Source organism: Balaenoptera ricei, chromosome 2 (assembly GCF_028023285.1).
Source record: "Balaenoptera ricei isolate mBalRic1 chromosome 2, mBalRic1.hap2, whole genome shotgun sequence".
In the NCBI taxonomy this organism is placed as follows: domain Eukaryota; kingdom Metazoa; phylum Chordata; class Mammalia; order Artiodactyla; family Balaenopteridae; genus Balaenoptera; species Balaenoptera ricei.
The window spans coordinates 80644456-80669422 of record NC_082640.1 but is presented as its reverse complement, the minus strand read 5'-3'; the positions used below and the strand labels follow the sequence as shown (position 1 = coordinate 80669422).

The window sequence follows — 24967 nt, the reverse complement described above, 5'->3', positions numbered from 1 at the left end:
CAAAGACGTAACTCTATTGTCAGTAATCCTGACAGTCTTAGAGAGAATTTAAGAATTGGCCCAAGAGCAACAGCTATTAAAGTCCTAAAAAACATCAACTATAGCTAGAGGAATGCACTTTGCAATGATTCAAATTTCTCAAATATAACAGGAATTAACTTGCTAAGTGAGGCAAACAATGCCTCACACATAGCAGACACAAAATAAACATTTAAAATTAATACTGAAGTTGCTCAATTGAAGCAGGTGTTGAATTTCAAAATCTTCTTTGGATAACAAGATTAGCATGCATTGCAGTGCTAAGTGAACACTTGCTCCAATAATTATACTGTAATTACTTGCACTGCTGTACTAATTTTTGAAGTAAATTTCAAAAAACTTCATTTCCCTAAACTTGCTGTCTGAATTATACTCAACCTGGGAGTCCTGGAAGAACTGGGAAGAAAAAGTGTCCATTCTAGAGTCATAGGTTAAACTACTCCATGAAATCTATCCTTTTCTCCTGGATACTTTTTTACTGCTAGATTTTTTTCCTTGAATGAATAAACACATGTATATTGAGCACCAACATGCTAGATGCTGTTTAGGATTTCAGCTAGTGATGGTCAGAGCTTGAATTTAAGCTCTGCTACTTGTTAGTGACAAGTATATGGATGAAGCTATTTTCATATTCTAATGTTCCTCAACTGCAAAATGAGGACTAACTCAAAGCGCTGTGAATATTATGAGATAATATATGCAGTGTACCTGGTTGTAATAATTCCTGTATCACTGAGTTCTCACAACTCTGGGACAAGGTGGTACTACCTCTTGACAGACGTGTGATCAAAGGAACTGAGAGGTTAGGACCTAGATATTTTCCCCTACAGAACTTTTATTTCCATTGTGTATTATCTTCTAGAAATGGGGAAACTGTCTCTACAAAGTCAAAAAGCTACTAGCTCTGGTGTTTTGGCAGCATGAAGAATCTGAGAGTACTGAAGAGAAACTCAGTGGACAACACTGTAGTTTAACACAGTATAAGCACGTTGTATCATTTGCTTTTGATGGGGAATCCTTTTGATCAGCTGGACCGCCTTTAACTACTTGCTCACTGCCTCCATCGTTCCCTATCAGAAGAGTTAATATGTAACAATATCATCAAATGTACACTGGAAAACAGTGTGAGGTAACTCACTGACTAGAATGGCATACTGTTCATTGGTGTTCCTCTTAAGAGTCCAAGGCTTGGTGCCAAACCAAACATATATACACTTTATTGGAATATATTAAACAAATGAAGTATTTAAAATCTGGCATTCCCAAAACAAAGAGTTCCTCAAAATGCTAACGGACCAGTCTCCTGTATTTTTTGGTTGGTTAACATTCCTTTAGAGAAGCAGTACTCTTTTAACAGATTCTTCCCAATTGTCCTTATTTCTATTTTAGACTCTGTGGCTCCTAAAGTAAAGTTCTACTTCCACCAGCAAAGCAAGTTCCAGACAAAACATTAAGAAACCTGCCCAAACCATGGCTCATGCTGTTCTTCCTGGGATTTCTTGACTTGTGAATGCTCCAGCCAGACCCAGAAGCGGAGGTTGGTGTACCACCACTAGACGGTTAGACCTAAGCAGCAAAATCAGTTTTTTGCAACCCAAGGCAAGCACTGTGCTTCAGCAAGTCTTCCCAACAGTGCAGATACGATTAATGTTAAAGTCACAGGCAGGCTGCCTCCTTTCCTAATGCAGTATCTCTCTGCTAATTGATTCTTTATATCTTCCAAGTTACTGGCTATCTTAAAGATAAAGAGGAGTAAACCTAGCAAATGGCTACATTTAGTCACATTTATTGAGCACCTGCCATGCACCAGGTACCTAATATATGTCTGGGATAAGATACAGTCCCTGCAATCTTAATAGATTATGACAGAAATGGGTTGCCTGGACTTGCTGGAGAGGATGGGGATGTCTATCAATCAAGATTTTTGGTTACAAACACTGGCAAAAGGAATTTATTGGCAGGATCAAAGGGAAGCCACAGAATCAATGGGAGCCTAGAGAATCAGTTCAGATAACTGGTACCCCAGGGAAGGTCATGTTGGTAGAAACATCACCTCCAACCCCTGCATGATAGCTTGAATTAAGATACTAAACCTAGGGAGAGTGTTCAAGCAGGAGAGCTTAAGTTAGAGACTCACCCCATGGCACCAGAAACTAGAGACTGTTACATCCAGTATGTCAGGAAAGATGAGAAAAAGGTCACTTCTCCTTTAAAAAGAAATTCAACAACAGACAAAAACGATTCCAATCAACACGAGGCTGATGGATACACTCAGTATAAACACATCAGGGTAAACCATGTGGGTTAACTTTTCCATTCTGCTATGTATCAGTAAAGAATAGACACCTTAGAAAATTCTTCCTATAGCCTTTGAAACTGATTTTTTATATATTTTTCCCCTTAGTTTTTCAACACTCTTAATTCAGCAGGCTGCTAGGTTAATTATTACAAGGTGTAGTGTTCATTCAATATTGGAATTTATATTGAGTGATTAAAGTCTGATGTCTTTTTCCAGATCTCCATTTAAAATGTAAGCTAAAGGACAGAGGAAAAAAATAACTCATATCATGTAAATTAGCCTTAAAACTACGGGCGATGATTCATTTTTTAAACTAATGCTGATGAACCAGAAACGTATTTCCCCCTCCCAATCTTCACAGCAGAGAACGTTTGTGGAATGAGATGCTTTTAATAACTGAACTTGCCAGCTGACATAAAGGCTAAAATTAACATTTTAAACCATACATATCACTTTGTAGACTAAGTACACTGCACTCAATTTAGCACAGCTAGCCCCAAACCCTAAGACCTTCCATCTTTCTCCCAATCAAAGTCCTTTGCTGTTACTGAGTTTGTGTGGTCACACAACCAACCTTAATAGCTAACATTTTAACAGTACCTTACTATAGTTGTGGACTTGAAATGACTATTTTACATGTATTAACTAATTAGATCCTCATAAAACTCCTGAGGTTAGTCATATTATTGTCTCCATTTTTTTTTCAGATGAAGAAACCAAAGTATAGTCAAGTGAGTGTTGCAGCAAACACCTGGACTTGTGAAGATGGGATCTGAGAGGCTCTAGATCAATCCCTTCCATATAAACGCAGGGTAACGCTGGAAACAGACCGGTAAGAACACAAATCCCTGCCTCGTCCATCTTCTGTTCCGTGTGATTAAGGGGCAAGATTTTACACCTGAGATTTGACCATTTATAAAATTAGAAAAATGCTGTCTACTTCATGAGATAATAGGCTAGTCCTTCTCAAACTTTCTTCTACAGGGTAAACATCTTCCTAGGGTTTCCATTTTTAAGAAATGAGATTTTTTTTCATGTGAGAATTTTTTTTCTGCAATCTTACAAGGTTTTTTAAGAGGTACATGTTAAAAAAAATTCTATGACTTCCAGCCCGATCTTAAACAATATTATTGTTTCTTAAACAATAAGAGAATATATTCTGTGTAGTGAGTGTCTGGACAATTTACGCTTTTGTGTTTATGCTAACTGCCCAGCAGAGGTCTCAACCAGACAAGCTATAACAATAGTAGCCTAAAAGCATTGTACCAAGCCACTCTCAGGCAAACTTTAAAGAGACAACTCATCCTCAGTGGTCCAACCAAGCTTAAAAGGCTGTGGGTGGATAAAATCATGGCATTTGCATCCAAATACTTATCTGGCGTCTCACAATAATATGAAATCCTGACAGCTAAGAGAACTGCCTGAATGTTAAACCTGAGACACAATGTCAGCTCTTTGTTTCAGCTCAATTTCCCCAATTAATGCTCTCAAAGCAATAGCTAAGCTGCTCCCTAACTAGCACAGTAGGAAATTTGTTTCTTAATAGTATGTAATTTTAAACAAGTTTATATTAAAACAAACATGAATATAGAATGCGATGAAAACTTCAAGTAATTTTACAAATGTCTTTACATACATATTTCCCCTAAATGTTGCATCAATAATGTTGTTTACAAATGAGCTTTATTTTATCAATAAGAACAAAGCTGGATTCAGGTCTTCTAACACCTGGTCCAGTGATCAGTCCACTTTTTTACTATCTAATACTAAAATAAAAATTTAGCCATTACTATATAATTATATAACCTTAAAACTTGTAATTTATTCTAAATTTTGTCCTAAGAAAAAAAAAAACTGAGTTACTTAATACTCTTAACATACTTACTCGTAAGTAATGTAAAAATAAGAAAACATGAAGTATAAAGTATACATTTCTCTTTAAATGTATCTCCTACTTCTTAGTATGTGTGAGCAAACTTCATACCTTTTGTTTAGTACTTTTAAATAATAAATACATAGGCACTTACTTACTTCAGAAACAATTTTATGTGTAAATAATCTATAATGTGCTACCCATACGTCCAATTTTCCACAATTAAGGAGTTTTTAAAAAGAAAACCACACAAAAAATTTTAATAGGTACTGGACCCCTAGAAAAATAAAGCTTATTCTACTAGGAATCTCAACTTAGAAGTGAGTATTCTCCAAAGTAGAAATTATATAGTGCCATTTCAGGAACAGACTATTCAACTCACCCCCAACATCCACAAATGCCTATCATAATAGTTAAAACCAGGTCAAAATGGTCCAACATAATTAGGCTTCAATATATTAGACCATTATGTTCTTCTAAGAAGCTTATAAACCAAAACCAGAAGTACTAAAATCAAAAGAAATTACTAGAGGCTAATTATCATACAGACTGTTAGTTCCTTGCTGTATCCCTTCTAGAAAAGGAATATTTTACTGCAATGAAAATTTTATTTTATATATTACTCGTCATGAATTTGCATTAATTATTACATAAATGCTGCCTAGTGCCATTAACCAAATGGCATGACCATTTTATGTCCACAATTCACTTCTGTATTTACAAGCATAATTTTCATGACTTATAAAAGTGTATCTATCTCTTAGTGAAGGCTTAACATTGAGATGCAATCTAGCATCCGTATCTGCTGTTCTGCAGATAGCAATGTAGGAGGGAAGTACTTTAATCCCCTTTCATATGAGTGACCTTATATGAAAAAAATAATCAATAATTTACAAGTTCTATGTCTCCAAAGGAGATTTCCAGATGCACTTATAGAAATGGTTACAGACAGTAAGAGTTCTAAGAAACATCTTCCATGTCCACATCCTGTTGTAATTTCTGTACCATTCTGTCTTCCAGCTGCTTTCCTTTGCCTTTATTTAAAAAAAAAAAAAAAAAAAAGGGAAAGAAAGAAATTAAACTCTTGACAAAGAGCTGGGATGTGAACCCTGGCCACCTTGAACCAGGGTCTCTGCTCTTAACACTGTACTACCTACCTCAGAGGGTTACCTAAAAACTTAGATAACAGTGGTTCATTCCTATTGTTTTCTGGGTATCTGTCAGTCCATATCATCTATATGTGAAACAATGCTCCATAATTTTGTCTATTTTTTTAAAATTTGGTACAAAAACAATCTAGCTAGGACTTTTGCATAAATCTACCCAATATGTGGTTATAGGATTTGACTTTACTAAGGTTTAGGCATAGCTAAATCTCACCAAAATTTCTCTCCTTTTAACAGATTGTACTTGGCACCAGCTGAGCAAAAAGTGGTTTCCTAGCATCTCACAAAAGAAATTATGCACACAAGCAACTGCCCAAGTGAGTGCCTAACTGTAAGTTACATAAGCACAAGGAGGGTTTTTAATACAAAACTGTAGTTCTCAAACTGAAGTATCAGACTCACCTGGAGAGCTACTAAAGAACAGAGGTCCAAACTCAAGGGGCTTGGACCTCTATGTTTACATACTAAGTCCCCCAAGTAACTCCCACACCAAATGAAGTTTGAGAGCTACTAATATAAAATATTATCCTTTAATCAAAACAGGTATGAGGCAAAATCATCTATTAAATTATTACTCAAATTGTTTTGATTAACTTGGATTTTGTGGAAGCTAGGATTTTATGAAGGGAGAAAAGAAACACCATATGCAATAAATCGACTGGAACTGGGAAGCACACTGAATAAATTACTTTTATAAATAGTCATATCATAAATGAGGGAGAACATTTACATGAAAAGATTCAACCTTAAAAAGCTGGTTGGCACCCAATCACATGGACCACAACGATCCAGATTCTTCACTTCGCTACTTAAGGCAGAGGACCCTGCATGATGCAGTACTCACCTGCAAGAGGCGCCCGGATAAGATGGATGTTTTGCTTCACTTCTTTAATGTCCTGAACTTTCTGTAGTTCTTTATTTCTCTTCAGCCTAGGATCAAACACATTAAGGCCAAAATTTCAGTTACTAAAACCTCTTTAAAAGACATTAATTCCTAATTTTTAAAAATTGTATTACGTTAGCCACACAAATGAGCAATGGGAACACAATTCATTTCTTGTTCCTAATTAGCTTAAACATGATTCCTGCACTCCCAATGTGTTCATTCACTGTATTCCTAGCACCCAGTCGGGAATAAAACAGGGATGAAAAGATATTTGCTCAGTGCATGAAGGGATGTGATTGAAACAAAGAATTAACAAGTCTCAGAGATTACACAGAGTAAGAATCTCTAATTATTAAAGTGTCTGTGTTCTCTATTTGAGGAGAAAGATTTGTAGTCTCTGTGTTAGCTAATTTTTTAAATCATTCAGTAATTACAAGAGCACAAAACACAAGACATTCAACAGAAAAAGCTAACAGACTAGTTCTCAAGCATTTGGGTCCTTTTTTGTAATGCTTTAAAAAAAAATTTTGTTTAAGCCAGAAAGCTGTTGACGCATGCTTTTCTACGACTTTTATGGTGACTAGATCAAAAGCGATGCCCCTTCTAAAGAAACAGTCAATTCCAAGCTGGGGCAGGGAAAATCTCATTAGCCATAAAGCAAGAAAGGACTCAAAGAATGGTGAGGAACTGTCACAATGACACACAGCCTGCCTCAAGGAATTCTCACTGGCCAACTTGGGGTACTTAGAACATCAAAATAATGACAAAGAATTATAACTCATTGAATACAATAAGAATTAATGAATACACACAGATATGATGTGAATAAATGAATAAAAATAAATTTTGGAACTGGGGAAAAAGGAAAATGCTCTTTCTTAGATAAGAAGGTCAACTAATAAACGGAGAAGAAATGATGAAATCAGAAAAATCACCATTTGGCAACAATCACAGTAGTAAAAGATTCAGGCAGAACTCTAATGGATGCGAAAACCAGTAGGTATCAGTTTGAGGAGTAACAGGCTCTTTGCTGAGTCTCAATGTGTCTCACGAGATGTACTGATTAAAAAGGGGGAAAAACAGTAACTTTCCAGTGGAGAAAACTGGCAGACACTACTTTAACCAAGCAATGAAAGTTAACATCACCAGTAAGGGACAACAGGTACCTCTGCTGGGGTGCTTAAAGGGGACACACTTCTATGATGTTCTGGCCAAAGGGACCTGAATCGCATCACGAAGAAAACATCAAACAAAAACCGGGGAACATTCTATGAAATAACTGACCTGTACTCTTCAAACGTGCCAATGTCATCTGAGACAAAGGTGAGAAACTGTCTGGATTAAAGGAGCTTGAGGAGATATGACCACTAAATGCAATGCATGATCCAGGATTTTCTGCTGCTATGAAGGACATTTATTGGAACAACAGGTAAACCTAGTAAGGTCTATAGTATTTTATCAGTGTTAATTTTCTGATTTAACTATACTGTGGTTATTAAGAGCATGTTCTTATGCTGTACACCTGAAACTAATGTTGTGTGTCAATTATACCTCAATTTTAAAAACCCAGAGAAAAAGAACATACTATTTTTAGGATATATATATATTAAAGCATACTTAGGAGGAAAAGGCATCATGTCTTCAACTTATTACGCACAGAGTTAAAGTAAATTTGGCAAAATGTTAACAGAATATACAAGACTTTTTTATACTATCTTGCCAGTTTTTGAAAGTCTGAAGTTACATAAAAATAAAGATATTTTAAAATATTCATACCTGTTCATTATAAATTTAGCCTGGCGTTTCTGTTTGATCTCTTCAACTCTCTTCATTGCATCAACTACAAAAAAATTCATAAACGTTAACAAATTTATGTGTATTCAAGCAGGATGATTATAACCAACAGGAGCTTTAACAATCACTACTTTACTGTGACTTAGAAGTGGATTAAACTAAACAAAAACTCACTGCAAAAACAATTCCTATTAAAAAACAATTCCTACTACAATAGCTGACAAAGGTATGTACCCTTGGGTGATATCACTGTTGACTCTTTCCCACGTATCATTTCTCTAACTTTTATTTTGCAAAAGCCTTTACTACTACTAAATTTTCCTTGTACTTGAAACCAGTCCAACGCTTTTCAAATTTTATTCTACAGAGAACTTGGATTAATGGCAATTAATCCCATTCTTAGCTTGTCATCTCCGTAAACAGACACTACCTTCCTGGTCATAAAAGCCACTTTTTCTTCAAGTGCCTAGGATATGATGTGCACATGATGAATACTGGTAAAATGAACCAGTCAATCAATTTGCCACATTCTTAACCACTAAAATCCAACTGTTTCAGAAAATGTGTAGGGGAGCCTGGGCTATAAGGGAGTTGAGTCCAACTGCTCTAGAATCTGTATCCGCACTGTCCAATACAAGATAAATCACATATGTAATTTTAAATTTTCTAGTAGCCACATTTTTTTAAAAAAAGTAAAAAGGAACAGTTTGAAATTAAATTTAAGATAACATTTTGTTTAACCCAACATATCCAAAATACTGTCATTTCAACATGTAATTAATATAAAAAATTATTACTGAGATATTTTATGCTTGTTTTCATACTAAGTATTCAAAATCCAGCATGTAATTTATATTTACAGAACATCTCAATTCAGGCTAGTCACATTTTAATTGCTAAGTAGCCCCTGTGGCTAGTGGCTACCATACTAAATAGCACAATTCCCAATCCAGATTCTTAAAGTGTAGTCTGCGGATCTGAGTGGGGCAAATGAATGAGACTCTGTGATAATACCCGAACCAATTACTGTCTAAAAGAAACAATAAAATAGAGTACTCAGTAAAATGCACAGAGATCAGGGACTGTGTATGCCCTGTTCATCTTTGTATGCTAGAGTCAGTGGTTACTGGTAAAGGATACAACATCTTAGCACACAGTATTTCTCAGGAACAACATAAACATCATGATACCAGCACAGAGGATCTTAGTAACTGAAGATCCACAGATGACTAAAATATGTACCTCAGTTTCCATATCAAGCTGAATACCCACCAAATAAAAGTAGTTATAGGTAAAAATGGTCTGGAGCTGCTATCTTCAAGTAGTAACAAAAAAGAAAACAAAGGCCAAAGTGAAATAAAACTCAATGAGGTCCAGAAATGCTTTAGGATCTTCCAATAATGTCCCTGCCAAGAGTACCTTTAGGAATCAATTTAATAGTCCTATGAAAATTAGCTATGTATGGTGTAGATGTTAACCAGACTTATTTTGGTGATCCTTTCACAATATATACAAATATCAAATCATTGTGCTATGCACCTGAAACTAATATATGTCAATTATAATCTCAATTTTAAAAATCCTATTAATCTCTTTAGAAATCCTTGAGTTTGAATCAGTGTTATTTCCTTACTAAATAAACCCAATAAAACCAACTGCTAATCAGAAATTAAATCCTCCTCTAATTACAAAACAGAAGGGAAATACCTTATTTTTTAAAAAGAGAAAAAAACCAAATAAACAAGCACACCAAGGGGCAGAATACTTAGGCAATTCCCAAATGGGACTCTGATTTTTCCACACAGTTCAGGAAGATAAACAAGGCTTTAGAGGGTGTCAAATGCTACTACAAAGGCCCATAACTTTCCAACTCTTCCTCTGAAGTCTTGTGACTAACTGGTGAAAAGGTGTTGAAAAGTATGCCCTGCCAATAATCCATTAGAGACCAATAAAGTTGGTAGAATTCCAAGTCTTAGAGACTTCTAGTTAACAAACTACATTACCTCCACACCCAAGACTAGAAATGGCTAAAGGCTGCATAAGCAGGCATGGGGGAAGGAGAAAAGGCAGGGCCAAGGGCCTCAAACACACATAGAGACATAGTGGAATCTACAAGCTAGCTTAAGGAACTACGTTTTACTACATATGAGACTTTTTTTAAATTAAAGCCTCTGCTTACTTAAATAAGTAAACAAAACAGAGAGATAGGTAGGTAGGTAGATAAGAATTAAACATTACTGCTTTTAGTTTCAGTAGCCTATAGCTTCATTTTTACCCAAGTCAAGCACTTAGAAGTTCTCTTAGAAAATCTGTAATTATCACCTTACATGCTGTACTTTTTAACTTTACAGAATCACTACGTTTTATTAGGTATACAGAAAACAATATTTATATCCCTAAACCAAATTATCTAAACTTGTAAAGTGTGTTAGGTTTTTGTATATTTTAACTATGCCACACTCATCCCCCAAAAGTATTCTACATCTCCATTTTTTTCCCCCAGATATTTGAATGTTTTTATATTTCTGTGTAGGCACTTCAAATAATATCAAATTTAATAATTATGTCATTTTTATAATGGATACATCAGCCAATTCTGAAAAGGATTTGGGATAGCTTATTAAAAAACCCCACAAATACAACAGAGCCATTAAAATAAGGATAAAAGTATAAAAGCTAACTGATTAAAAGAAGAAATTTAATATTTAAACAACCAACTGATATTAAAGTTATGGTAATATCCCAAACCAGTGTCTCCTGAAAATTCCCGGTAGTCCTTGTGACTTACTGGTTTTATTCCATAGCTCTCGCTGGTATCTGACAGGTTCATTTCTACGTTTTTCAAATTCAAATGAATTATCCTGTAAGAAGAGGAGAAATACGGTTTTAAGAGAGGTAGAAAGGAAGCATTTCTTAAAACTTTTTCTCCTTTTCACAAAAGTTCTAAGTGTTTCAAGCTACGGGCACATATTAAGATTTCCCCCGGGGCGATCCCAGAGAATACAAGTTTTCAAACTTTTTCTCCTTTAAACACCACGATGTACAAGACAGCCCTACTGAAAATGTCTCTCTATGTATGAGTGATTCTCAAAGGGAGGGGAGGGGAGAGGATCACCCCCATCCCTCAGAGGGGCCTATAACAATCATGGGGATTATAAACAAACTAAAAAAGCTTCCCTAATTTCCTGTTCCTAGATGAGACTCACAGCCAGAAAACTTTATATTAGATTGAGCCATATGAAATTGCCTTTTCCCATAGATCAAAAAGAGTCAAACACTGAGAACTGCATATGGTTCAACAAAAATACCTAGCATGTTTATATATTTCAATACCTATAAACCTTTGTGTTACAGCAGAGTTGAAACTACATATCCTCAAATAATATGGTACTACTCTGCATGACGTAAGCTTCACCCTGAAATTCTTTAGTCCCCTCCAAATGTAGTTGGTATTTTGACAATTAACAATCCTATTTGTCTCAAAACATGCAAAATAATTTTGGAAAAACTACAGATATTTCTTAGTTTTCAAATCTATCAGACTCAGGCATATGGAACAGCACTAACTCTGCACTTGGCTATTTCACTTATATACACATGCCTCTGTTCAGATCACAGTAACCTCAGCCATGACAAGGTAACTGGTCACCAGCAAATGACTACGACCCGGCATCCTTTCTTCACTCATACAGTTGCCACCTGTATTTGAGACGCTACATATCTATTTGTCCATAGTGAAAATTACTTTTCTGACAATTATGATTTGGCCTTACATGTTGTCAAAAAATATTCTTTATGTTCACTGAAGAACCTCAGGTGCCGAGACGGACAGCAAAGGGCTTTGTAGCAACTACTTAGATACTGCCTTTAAGGAGTGGTGAGGTGGGAAAGAGTCATGGGTTTGGGGGAAGAGGAAGTCTGGCGGGAGGGGACAGTTGAAAGCTCTCCCTCCCTCAAAGGTAGCCTGTGCAGCAGCTGCCCCTCGTCCCTTTTTAAGGCTCGAGTGCAGATAAGCTTCACCAGGTCCTCACACCAACTCAGTTAACAGCAATATGATGGTGGGGGCTCGCCTCATGGAACTCCCTCACCCCTGATTCCTCACTATTCCTCCTTACACTGCCATTATGAACTAAGCTCTCTGCTCTCAGACACAGAGTCCTGCTAAAGAAATCAAGAAACTGATAAATGAGTCCATTACAAACCTCATCTGAGCCCTCACTGCTAGTCAAAAACCTTTTAATCTCTTAACCTCCTTTCAAAATCCCTAAGTAGCAATTTCCAACTTCAATCCATCTAAATAATTCTCCCCTTGTTGCAAGAGCTAAAAATACTTTTTCGAGAATAAGAAAAATCACTTCTACAAACTAGATTAGGAATTTTTTTCCTTTTCAGAATTCTACAGATTTATGGTTTTGGAGATCATGTGAGAATGAGATTACCAAACGCAAATACAAATAAGTCACTCATTAACCATTCTATAGGAAGCCTTGTTAGAGTTAATTAAATCACATCTCCCACCCAAAACTTAAAATTTGGAAACTGTAAAAACTATACTGAGAGCTAACCGTACTCACCACTGTGAGCTCTTTACCAGCTGCTTTCCGGAATGCTTTAGTCCACCTGACCTTGCGAGGATTGCGCTTCTTTTTGAAGTTTTTATGACACTTGGATTTACAGAATCTGAACACCTACAAGAAAAGTGTTAAAATAGTGAAAAGTCAATATTAAAAAATTTTATACCATAGGATGTTATCCTACCAGACAAAATATAAGGTCTGAGAAATAACAATGGTTCTCACTCACAACTGCTTCTACTTACTCACAACACCATTTAGAAATGTGTGAGAAATATCACATAAAATGGAAATTGGACTATTTTTTGACTAATAAACATTATCACAACTAAAGATTGAGAGCCCCAAAAATATGGTTAAAAACAACCATTTCTATAGAATAACAGTAAAACCTTACAAATGATCTTGAATTAAGGGAACAGTTTTAAGGAAAGTCATTTATTTAAATCTCTTTGCAATTCAGAATAATTCTCAAAATTCACTTCCTAAATACCTCAAAGCGGGGAGGGGGTTAAAAGTTTCAAACAACCATTCTGAAACTTCCTTTGGTTCTTTCCACCGTTGCAAAAAATAATTTCAAAAAAGCAACTAAAACTGGCTATAGATTTGTTTTCTAAAGTATTTATTCAGAGATCTACTAGGAAGATTCTTCACTACTTTAATTCTTCACTTTCATCCCAAAAGATGTGATCCTTTAATAGTGTTTACAATTTAATGATGATTTAACGTGCTCCTGAAATGGCTTATTGGGACTCATTTTATAAGTCTAAAATGCATCATTCTGTTACTTTGTCTTAGAACACATTGAAATTTGTGTGTATTACTAGAGGAAATCTGAAGAGAAAAAGTAATTGAGTTTGTAGATCTTGGCAAAGAAAATTAAGTTGAATTATCATACCTAGAATATGTGACCCATTAAAAAAAAAGGTCAAAATAAGGTATCACCATTTCAAGCTAACACACACACACACACACACACACACATATATCACAAACCAAAATACTTTTCATTTTATATACACTTTGTTCTATGGAGACCTTCAAATAGGTCACTAAACACACTAGGACATAGTTTTCTTAGAAATGGTCAATACTAGATCAATCTGATCTAAGCCCTGACCTCATGGAGAGCCCTCTCCTGGGAGACTTGAGTAAAAGCACGTCTACATCCTTGAATTAATTTCAAACCAACTAGAAAGTAGAACTATTGTAGTCTTCTGGAATAACTCACTATAAAATCATTATTGGTAAAATTTCTTTGAGTATTTTCAGCCAAAGTACTATTACCTTTTTTAAGTAAAAGCCTTCAATGTTTAATATCTACTAGATAACTCCTAAACAAATCCCCATTTCTGAGATATACCTAATGAGAGGCCTGAACTTGTCCCAGGTCTCCTCGGTTCCAAAGAGAGCCAATGGGAAGTTACAGGCAAGTCTACTTGAACTCCATATCTAACAGACGTCACCTGAAAAGCACAATGAATTATCTGAAGAGACTGGAGTCATTGAGATGGGATGGGGATTCAATAGCCAAGTAAGGAGCAGCTACTATGTGCTGGATGTTGTACTAGACGCAAGAAATACAAGAACAATTAAAACATGACGCCCTACCTTGAGAAGCTTAGTCTAGCAATGTGGTAAAATCTCATCTTGCAAACAAGAGAGATAAAGAACGGACTAGGATATAAACAATGGGATATAGCTATACACAATAATCAAGTATAAAGTAATATGCAAGTACACATTAAGGAAGTGGTTAAATCTATGGTGGGGTAGGTGGTAAACGATTATGTGTGAGACAAAGCTTCATAGACTCAAATTTCCCTTTTAATCTAGTCCTCTGGCATCATCCTCAGTCTTCAACATGCACACAAATGATCCATCTGAGCCTCAAAGTTCTTCAACACCTTCTTATGCCACTAATTCAACAAACATTGACTAAGCACACCTTAAGAGTATGTATATTTTTCCTGTTTGCAAACTATGAAAATATGGAGCAGTAATACACTAATTCTACTCTTAAGAAACTACCTGAGAAGCATAAGAGGGGAGGTTTCTATGAAAGATGGTCCCAAAAGCTAAGAGCATAAATGCAGAAAGACTAGTTAGGAGGCTACAAAAGTGACAAGTGCCTAATCTGGAACGAGGGCAGGTGCGCAGAAAGAAAGCTAAGACACCACTCTCCTTCGCAAAGGCACAATGGACAGAACCTATAGCTAGATATAAACGGTGAAAGATTCAAAGATGACTCTCAGTTTCTAGCAGAACTGTCTAGGTGGATGACAGTATTAATTCAGAGAGCAAAAAGATTTGAGGTAATAAGGAACACTCTTTCAGCAGGCTCACTGTTAGGTACAAACAGGATTTCCCTGTCAAGCAGAAAATTCAGACCTGGAACTAAGGAGATAAAGATTTCAGAATCATCAACAAAGAAAAAAATGAGGTACGTGTTCTTCATTAGTGCTTCAGGGCCTCTACTTCTTACTTCCCCCATCAACTCTGTTCTGGATACACTGGTCTTCCCTACAGCAAGCTAGCTCCCAGCTAATTCAACACTATCCTTGCTAGCAATATAGACTTCCTCATCAACTTGAACTTCCACTGTGTCTGCCAGATCAACATCCAACTCTAGATAGCTCCCACCATCCCTTCTAATGCCCATACCCAGCTGACAAACACTGATGGACAAAAATCATAGTCATGATGACCAAATCATCCACAAAGCCATAATGCCCACTGTGAATTACACCCCAACCTGACAATCATTTCATTCATTGCTACAAATTCTTTGTCATGTTCCTGAGAGCAGGAATTAAAAATCTTTTACATGCTCTTTCAAGTTTCCAAACATAGCTTTGGTCCCACACTTTTGGCAAGACCCCTTACTCCTAATTTAGTGAGGTCAATATCTTTCATGTAGAATACAGATATAAGGTGATGAAGTAGGAACTGTAGTTCTTTAGCATGTCAAAATCAACTCACTGAATATAGATTCCTAGCTCCTCTTCCTCTCTCCCCAGAGATTCCAATTCAATAGATCTGGTGGAAACCAGGAATCAGTATTTTCTACAAGTGTCCAGTGATTCAGAAGCAAATACAAGAGAGGTCAAATTCTGAGAAACAATATGTTAAACAGAGGAATGAGATCCATTCCGGTATGAAAGGCAAATTCATGTATCATTCATAAAGTCTTTCACAAAGAGGCCTTATACAGACGGTCCCCAACTTATGATCGTTCGACTTCATGTTGATGAAAAAGTGATACACATTCAGTGGAAACCGTACTTCAAATTTCGATCTTTCCCCGCGAGCAATGCGGTACAACTCTCTCTGATGCTGGGCAGTGGCAGCGAACCAAAGCTCCCAGTCAGCCATCAGGTCACCAGGGTGAACAACCCAATACACTTACAATCATTCTGTTTCTCTATTTAAGTAGAGTATTTAATAAATTACATGAGATATTCAACACTTTATTATAAAATAGGCTTTGTGTTAGATGATTTTGCCCAACTATACGCTAACGTTAAGTGTTCTGAGCATGTTTAAGGAAGGCTAGGCTATATATGATATTCAGTAGGTTAGGATTTGCATCTTCACTTACAATAGGTTTATCCAGAAGCAACGCCATCGAAAGTCGAGGAAAATCTGTATCTTTATGTTTATATCTTATGCTTACAAAGGCACCTTTTTTATATAGACTTATACTTGTATTTATAGCCTTACCCCAACCCAAGCCTCTATCACCATCTGCTATCCGTCACTTCCTTAAACAGAGAAGTAACTGCTCCCCTCTGTGCCTTTGCTCAAACTGTTCGTTTTCCTTCCACCTAGACTGCCTTCTCCTCACGTTCTTAAGCAAAACGCAAGATCCAGGATAAATGTCACTTCCTTTCTGTGCCTTTCTACAGACGACCCTCTCCAAAACACCTCCAACAGCTTCATAATACATAACTGTACTATTAAGCCATATGCAACATTTCTATCAACCTCTACAGACTATAGCCGACCCCAAGTCTTATTCATCTGTACAGACGCGGGCCTCAGCAATGATGCCTGACCCGGCATCCGTTCAACAAAGTTTACCGAACTGAAGAACGTGGCCCACGTGCATAAGTGGGCAAACAGACTCCCAGCTTCCCCGTCGGCGCTGGCTGGAATCGCTCCTCAACCTCATCGCAGCCAGCCTCGCCCAAGGGCGGCCTAGTGACCAGCTCCGGTCGCGACGCCGGCAGGAGAAACTTCCCCAAGCGGGAGGTCGAGGTCGGAGTCTTTAGCAAAACCAGCCCCAGGCGCCGAAATCCTAGACCAAACGCCACGCAGGCGCAGAGGAACCCCGCGCCGAGCGGGCGCGGCTTCAGCCCGGCGGGAGCGCAGCGGACCGTCTCACCTTGCAATCGTTGCGAACGAACATCATGCCGTGGCCTGGGTAAATAGGCCCCGAACAGAAGTAACACTTCTCAATCCGCATGTTGAACGCTCGTGGGGACACCCCGGCCAACCGCCGCACTTAAGAGGAAGTGACGTAGCCCCGCCACGGGAAGTGATTCTCTTTCTAGTTCTCCCCCCGGAAAAGGCGGTGTTACTTCGCTCTTTCGGGCCCCTGGAAAGCTAGCCGGACGTGACGGCGCCACCCCGCGGGCGCGCCGGCAAAAGCGCTGCCGTTTGGCGCAGGCGCAGAGTGCGGCCGCCCTCTGGTGAAGTGCGAGGTTCCGCGCAGACTTCTGAACTGGCTGTCCGAGCCCCTGGTTTTCCTCCCTACCGTGTCGTATAACGTCAGCATTTACTCACGTCTTGTATATCTTGTTTCTGGTTTGTGCTTTTCCCCAGACGGCTCTCCACACGTGGCTCGTCTCGAGGAACTCATTTCTCTGCGGCCCGAGCCCCGCCCGTGATTCCGGTCCCAAGCCGACTTGCCTGATGTCCGCGGCGGGAACCTGCTGCCCCGCGCTGCAACCGAAGCAGCTGAGCCTCAGGCTCGGAGCACTTAACCGGCAGTGTTTTAAAGACTTGTAGTGGTGTTCTCCACCTTTATTCCCCCACCCCCGCGCTATTTAATTAATATACATATGTAGTTAAAAAAAAAAATTTTTTTTTTCACGGGAAACTAAAGTTCTCTTCCCAGACCTCCAGTCCTCCTCTCCAGTAGCAGTCACTTCCTTTTATTACCTACCAGAGGTTTTCTGTGCATAGACAAGCATTTGTGTGTACGTGTCTCCACTTCCTCTTCTTGATAACACTGATGAGCATCCTGTTCACCCTTTTCTGCATCTTGCTGTCATCTGCCTCCCCTCAATGGGATGTGAGCTCCATGAGGGCAGGGATTTTCGTCGTTGCGTTTACAGCTATACTCCCAGTACCTAGAACAGTTCCTGGCACGTAATTAAGCATCCAATACACATTTTATTATCAGTGAATACTTCCCATTCTCTTCCACAGTTACATAAACGCAATTGTAGGAGGGTATCATCTTAATTGGTCGCCTGTGGATGGACATTTGTTTCGTATCTTGTCTCCTATCTTTAGGAGATAATAAGCATCCTCACTAATAATAAGCATCCTTAACTAATTTTTTTTTCAAAAGATAGTTTATTGGTATAGAGTTGTTGGGCCTATAACACTTTTAAAATTTGGGAGATAATACTAAATGCCTTCCGAAAGGTTTTACCAATTAACACTCAACAAGAACAAATAAGATGCCTATTTCACGACGTCTTTGTCGAAGGTGATCTTTGCCAATCTGAGATTTAAAATTTTTTTTATTATTATTTTAACTGGCATTTATTTGATTATGAATGGAGTTAGGAATCTTTACAAATGTTTGAAATCTATTTTTTTCTGTGAATTGCCTGTTTATGTCCTTCACACAGTTTTCTACTGTTGTTGATTTTTAACAGCATTTTACATATTAAGAAAGTTAGAGCTTTGCTCTAACTTTCAGAAATTGTTTCCCAATTTATCAGTATTTTAAATATTGCTTATAGCATTTCTCTGTGCAGAAATGTCTTATTTGTATGTATCCAAATTAATCTTTACTTCTGTGGTTTTGGATTTGGTGTTTTGCTTGAAACTGCATTTCCCTCTTCAAAATTGTTTTTCAAAGATTTTTCTCTATTATTTTTATAGTATCATTTTTCACATTTGAATTTTCAACTAATCTGGAATTTGCTTAAGTATAAATAATAACATAGGATTCCAGTGCGTTTTTTTTTTCCCCCCAGTACCATAGGTTGAATAAGGGCATTGCTTCCTCCACTAATTCAAAGTATCACTTTTCCATGGGTCTATCTACTTTGTTCAACTGATTTATCTATTTATGTGCCAGTTCCAAAATGTTTAAAGTATTGTAATTTTTTAAATAACTGGGTTTACCAGCAGTCCTCCTCTTCCTTCCTTGGCCTTCTTATTCCTTGTTTCTCTAGCTATTCCTTAAAGTTTTTTTTTTCTTTTTTAACTTTAGAATCAGTTTGTCTAGTTATAATCTGTGAATACATGTGTTTTCCTTTTATCTGATACTTGCATTTATTTTTCTTTGCTAATCACTTGACATGCAATTCCAGAACAATATTAATAACAAAGGCACACATCAGAAATTTTAGTAATAAACATTTGCCCAACACTTCATTGGCAACCAAGATACTGAAAATTATTTTACTTTTGTTTGATCTTCTCCCTCTCTCATCCCCCTCAATAATTATAGAAGAGCCTCATCAGTCTTCCCAAGCTCTTTACACAGTTCCTTCCCAACTCTCTCAGTTTTATCCCTTTACTTCAACAAGAAATTTCCTGCCTTTCTCACCAACGTGATAACCCAGCTTCACTTCTTACCTTCAGTGTCAGGGGCCCTGTCCCTTATCTGTGTTCTTAATCCCACACCTTAAGGCTTCATTTGAGACTCTGTTCCCTTCAGCCTATGAGCATACTCAGTGCTTCGCTCTAGGTTGAATAGGTGAGTAGCCAGTCTTAGAAAATGTTTTTCTTTCCAATTATTATAATGGAATACAGAAGAAGGGGTTAACAACAACAACAAACATGTATTTCACGTCCAACAGACTGAACTGAAATCTTGGAAATACTATTCCTTTTTGTTTAGCTTGCTTGAAACTTAATGATTCCTGAATCTGAAGGTGTACGTCTGTCACCATTACTGAAAAATTCTCAGCTATTTTCTTTTCATATATTTCCTCTTCCTCTATGTTCTCCCATTTCTCCTTCTAGAATTCCTATTAGACATAAGTTGGAGCCTTAATCTTTCCTCTATCTCTCTTAACCTCCCTCATACCTTATCCCTGTCTGCTGAATTCTGTATAATTTCCTCCAGTCTATCTTCTAGTTCACCAATTTTCTCTTCAACTGTCAAACTTGCCACTTAACTTCTGACCATTACATTTTGAATATCAATGGCCACATTTTTCCATATATGGAAGTCTTTTTCTAAAATTCAAACCAGTCTTGTATCTTTAATAAAGTCTTCTTCTCCCAGATGTTTCCATTCCTTTTATGTTTGTAAGTATTTTAAACATCTTTACTTTATGGTCTCCATCCGATAAGTATATTATTTGAAGTTCTTAAGTGCCATATTGCTGAATTTTGGTTCACTGGCCCTTGCTCATGTTTGGGGCTGAAGGGGGTGAGGAAGGAATGGGTTTTCATTTTAAATAGTGAGCTCACTCTTAGTAGGGTATTTTCTGTAAAAATCCTGTAAGTTCTGGGTGAAAATGTTTTCTCTGAAGAGATTCTACTTTGCTTCTCCCAAGAAATCCAGAGGTATTACCAACCACAAATCACTTTATGTTAGTTTATGTACATTTTTTGGCTTAGACATTCCCAGAAAAAAAAAGGGGGGCGCTAATGTAAACTTGAACCTCAAACCTGTGTAAAAGCATACTTATGGTTATAAATGCTCAGGGAAGATTAAGACATAGACCAGACCCTGGCTTTGTGTGTGTTTGGAGGTAGGGGCCCTCCATCCCAGTGTCCTACCTCCAACAGATCCAAGGCTTTCTTCCATGATGGCATGTAGCCATTAAAACCAAGCACCTAGATTACTGATACTGGCAAAAACCAAACCAAAAGCAAACCACACTCAGTATCAGTTTGTTGTAAGTTCCCTCTGTTGCTGCCATTGTTGTTGCTGCTGTTGTTGTCTGTTTTGTGGAAAAAGAGGGATGATCTCAAGGTATTTCCCTTACTTTCTTAAGAGATCAACAGTCCATTTAAAAAAATGTTCATTATATTTTATCCAGCATTATCAAGTGTTTTATATTGGGAGAGTCTTCCAGTTCTATACTCACCCATATTGCCAAAAATAGAAGACCTGGAAATACCATATAGAGTTTTCCAGCTTATAAAAAGCCAAGCAAAACATTCTTTAGTGTGCAAAAATAAACAAATGGGACCTAATCAAACTTACAGGCTTTTGCACAGCAAAGGAAACCATAAACAAAATGAAAAGACAACCTACAGAATGGGAGAAAATATTTGTAAATGATGTGACCAACAAGGGATTAATTTCTAAAATATACAGACAGCTCCTACAACTCAATATCAAAAAACCCAAATAACCCAATCCAAAAATGGGCAGAAGATCAGAGGAGACATTTATCTAAAGAAGACATACAGATGGCCAACAGGCACATGAAAAGATGTTCAACATCACTAATTATTAGAGAAATGCAAATCAGAACTACAATGAGTTATCACCTCACACCAGTCAGAATGGCCATCATCAAAAAGTCTACAAATAACAAATGCTGGAGAGGGTGTGGAGAAAAAAATAACCCTCCTACACTGTTGGTAGGAATGTAAATTAGTGCAGCCACTATGGAGAACAGTATGGAGGTTCCTTTAAAAGCTAAAAATAGAGCTACCATATGACCCAGCAATCCCACTCCTGGGCATATATCCAGAAAAGACAAAAACTCTAATTCGAAAAGACACTTGCACTCCACTGTTCATTGCAGCATTGTTTACAATAGCCAAGACATGGAAGCAACCTAAGTCTCCATTGACAGATAAATGGATAAAGAAGATGTGGTAATATGTATACAATGGAATATTACTCAGCCATAAAAAAGAAAGAAATAATGCCATTTGCAGCAACATGGATGGACCTAGAGATTATCATACTAAGGGAAGTAAGCCAGGCAAAGACAAATACTATATGACTTAAATATGGAATCTAAAAAATAACACAAATGAACTTATTTGTAAAACAGAAACAGACTCTCAGACATAGAAAACAAACTTATGGTTACCAAAGGGGAAAGGAGGGAGGAGAAATATATTAGGAGTATGTGATTAACAGATACACACTGCTATATATAAAATAAACAATGAGGACCTACTATATAGCACAGGGAACTATATTCCATATCTTGTAATAACCTATAATGGAAGAGAATCTGAAAAAGAATATACATATGTATATTATATATATACATATATAACGTATGCATAATGTTAGCAAAGAATTACTTTGCTAACACATATTGTAAATCAACTACAGTTCAATTAAAAAAAACCAAAACTCCATATTGGGAATTCCCTGGCGGTCCAGTGGTTAGGACTCCGTGCCTCCACTGTGGGGGGCATGGGTTTGATCCCTGGTCAGGGAACTGAGATCCTGCATGCAACGTGGAGCGGCCAAAACAGAAAGTCCTCGTTGAACATTTCTTCAATAGATTGTTAGCTATCTTGACATCAACTTCAAAACATCAGAATATACTTCTCAGATTTCCTAATTTCTCATAATAAACCAATATGGATTTATTATATGAGAGCATTTCTAAACATTTTTGAAGTGGTTACTTTCAAATTCTATTCCTGTCTTTGAACATTAATAGTGACTCCTGTTTTGAAAACTCTTTCACTTGACCCTGCTGCATCTCAAGTCCTTTATTCAGTCCACCAATAACCATTTGAGTACCTACTGTGTACCAGGCCTTTTCCAGGTAGTGGCAACACAATTTTGAAGAAAACTTCCCAAGCCCCTGTCCTCATGGAGCTTATATCTTAGTGGATGGAGACAAACATACAAATATATTGAGTGGTGATAAGTGACATGTACAGAACCAGAGCAGGATAACAAGGCAGTAGGTGACAATCTGGTTGGGGCCATGAGGGGGATTGACTGCTATTTTATATAAGGTGATCAGTAAAGTCCTTTTGGACAACGTGACATTTGAACTGTCTTAAAGGATGGGAGAGGGAGCCATGCAGATGTATGGAAGACTAGCGTTCCAGGCAGAGGGAACAGCAAATATTCCTGAGGCAGGAACACACTTGACCACTCCAGGGAGGCCAGTATGCCCGCAGAGGAGTGAGTGGGGTGAACAGTGTGGTAGGAAATAAGGTAAGAGTGTCCATCTCCCCACATATTCCCTCCTCATCCAATCAAGTACTACACCACTGCCAGTGCCTCTTGCACCCATCTCTCAGCCCCAGTCTTAGTGCACGCCCTTACCATCCTTGCTTTGTTCACCTGAGGACAGCTAGTACAACATTTCCTGCACTGTAGATGCTCCATAAACGTTCGAGGACAACGTATTTGAATTATCTTCTCCAGAATATGTTGTCTTGGCTGGTCCCTCATCACGTACCTAATGGAATTTGTGTCTCTGAATGTGGTTTCCTGTAGCATTATGACTTCTGGTTGAAACTTTATTGTGATGGGAAATGAAGTTATGTTCACATCCAAACTTGACAGGTTAAACCACTGTTTTATTATAAGCTTAATTGGCACAAAGTTCACTGAAGATACACTTCACTTTTACAGAAGCCTGTCAATAGGAAAATACATTGACGCACAAAAAAATTTATATTGGTACTTCGATATAAATGTAAACAAATGATTTCCAGAGAGAATACAGGTTATTTACGTCAATAATTAAAGATGGCTCTTGCGTGTGCCAATATCATGTATATATTTAATTGTGTGTTATGTTTAAGGCCGATGGAATCTGTAGCTAACTTCTCAGTTGGTTCCTAAATAGGCTGGAACATACTGATATTGTCTTCTTTTTAACTATACAAATGAATCATATAAAATGTTCCCTGATACGTAGCTACAAAATTATTATTTACTCCACTTAAGTCTTATGGCAACTTTAGAAGGCACTGCCTGTGATGATGACCCTGCCCTTGAAATGTCTGGATCTTTTTCTCACCAGGATACACAATTCAAACGCATAGGACTCAATGACTCCTTAGTATTTAAAGAGGTCCTCATTTCAAGGATAGAAATATATAAGATCTTAGTAAACACAGCTAAGTTTCTTAAGGGGATGGTGGGAGGGCAGTGGCAAAGAAAACAGGACAGATGCTCAACAAAAAGCCGTTTGAAAATTATCATAAAAGTAATTACTTTCCATCATAGCTGTATTTTTCTAATCACTGTCATGCCAAACATTTGCCACCACAAAATACATTTATTTTTATTCTTTATTTAAATTATAACGAGTGGTGTTTCTTCCTAAATAGCCATTAAGCTCGTTGGAAATTTTAATCTACTTTACTTAAACTACTTTAATAAATAAGAATTTTCCCCTTTGATTTTTATAAGCAACTGCCACGAAGCGTATTTTGAAACCACCTTTAAATTTGGTGAAAAGACACTTTGGCAATGTGGAAGAGTACATGACCTTGGAAAGACCCAGCAAGTACGGTAAATGCCCATGATCTCAAGGATAACTACAGGCTACAGAACACTCTGTTTTTCTTATACTGAGCTAGAGTACAAATGTAACTGCTTAAACACAAACATCCATCTTCCACCAAATAGTAAACAGATATTTTATGTAATTATAAGCTAATTCCTTCAATTCCACCAATGTAAAAATAAAACAAGTTGCAAAGATCAACAATATAGAGACTGAGGGTGAAAACAAGATGAGTTGCTCACAAGCTAATTGAAACTGCAGCCTGAGGATGCCAGACCAACATTATAAATATGAAGAAAGAGAAGCTAAATGTTTACTTATCACAAATAACTTCAGCATAAGCACTAGCTATGTTCAGATGGGGCCAGCACACAGGCCAAGTATAAATGCACAGATCACAGTGAACTAAAGCCATAAAAATCTAGTTCCCTGACCCTTCAATCAACCCTTCCGAGCAATGGGAATCCAGCAGGGAGCCAGAAGTCCCCCTTCAGCTGCTTATACAACATTAAGCCACCCCAGGCCTCACCCCCAAGCCCTTTCCCACCAGCAACAGTCACAGTGAGCATATAATTTCTTGATCCAGTTTATCCAAGGTCTACAGATATGGCCAATAATTTGCCCTATTTCATTTTAAAGAGAATGCTTACATAAATTAATACTCAAAGACAGTGAACCA

At 37.4% G+C, this 24967-nt stretch overlaps 1 protein-coding gene and 1 long non-coding RNA gene across 4 annotated transcripts in view; one reads left to right on the top strand and one right to left on the bottom strand.

Annotated features, from left to right (window-relative positions):
- Window positions 1-7957, top strand: part of LOC132359373 (uncharacterized) — a 63683-nt gene extending 55726 nt beyond the window's left edge. For 2 of the 3 annotated variants that reach the window (XR_009500827.1, XR_009500828.1), the window contains 3 exons: window positions 1429-1576; window positions 3046-3170; window positions 5615-7957. This is a non-coding gene — a long non-coding RNA (uncharacterized LOC132359373). The remainder of the gene's footprint in view (window positions 1-1428; window positions 1577-3045; window positions 3171-5614) is intronic. The other variant, XR_009500829.1, reaches the window with a different exon arrangement.
- Window positions 1232-17155, bottom strand: RSL24D1 (ribosomal L24 domain containing 1). Its single transcript, XM_059913259.1, has 6 exons — window positions 17019-17155; window positions 12632-12745; window positions 10846-10918; window positions 8040-8103; window positions 6222-6307; window positions 1232-5245 (listed from the first exon to the last, which is right to left on the bottom strand). Exons 1-6 carry the CDS (start codon window positions 17097-17099, stop codon window positions 5172-5174), a joined length of 492 nt encoding a protein of 163 aa, XP_059769242.1. The 5' UTR covers window positions 17100-17155; the 3' UTR covers window positions 1232-5171.
- Between the last annotated feature and the right edge of the window lie 7812 nt (window positions 17156-24967).

Coding starts and splice junctions, on each gene's coding strand:
- RSL24D1 (XM_059913259.1), bottom strand. CDS start 17,099: ATGCGGATTGAGAAGTGTTACTTCTGTTCGGGGCCTATTTACCCAGGC. Junction 12,746..17,018: donor TCGTTCGCAACGATTGCAAG/GTGAGACGGTCC, acceptor CTTTTCTTGTAG/GTGTTCAGATTCTGTAAATC. Junction 6,308..8,039: donor GCTAAATTTATAATGAACAG/GTATGAATATTT, acceptor GTTTGATCCTAG/GCTGAAGAGAAATAAAGAAC.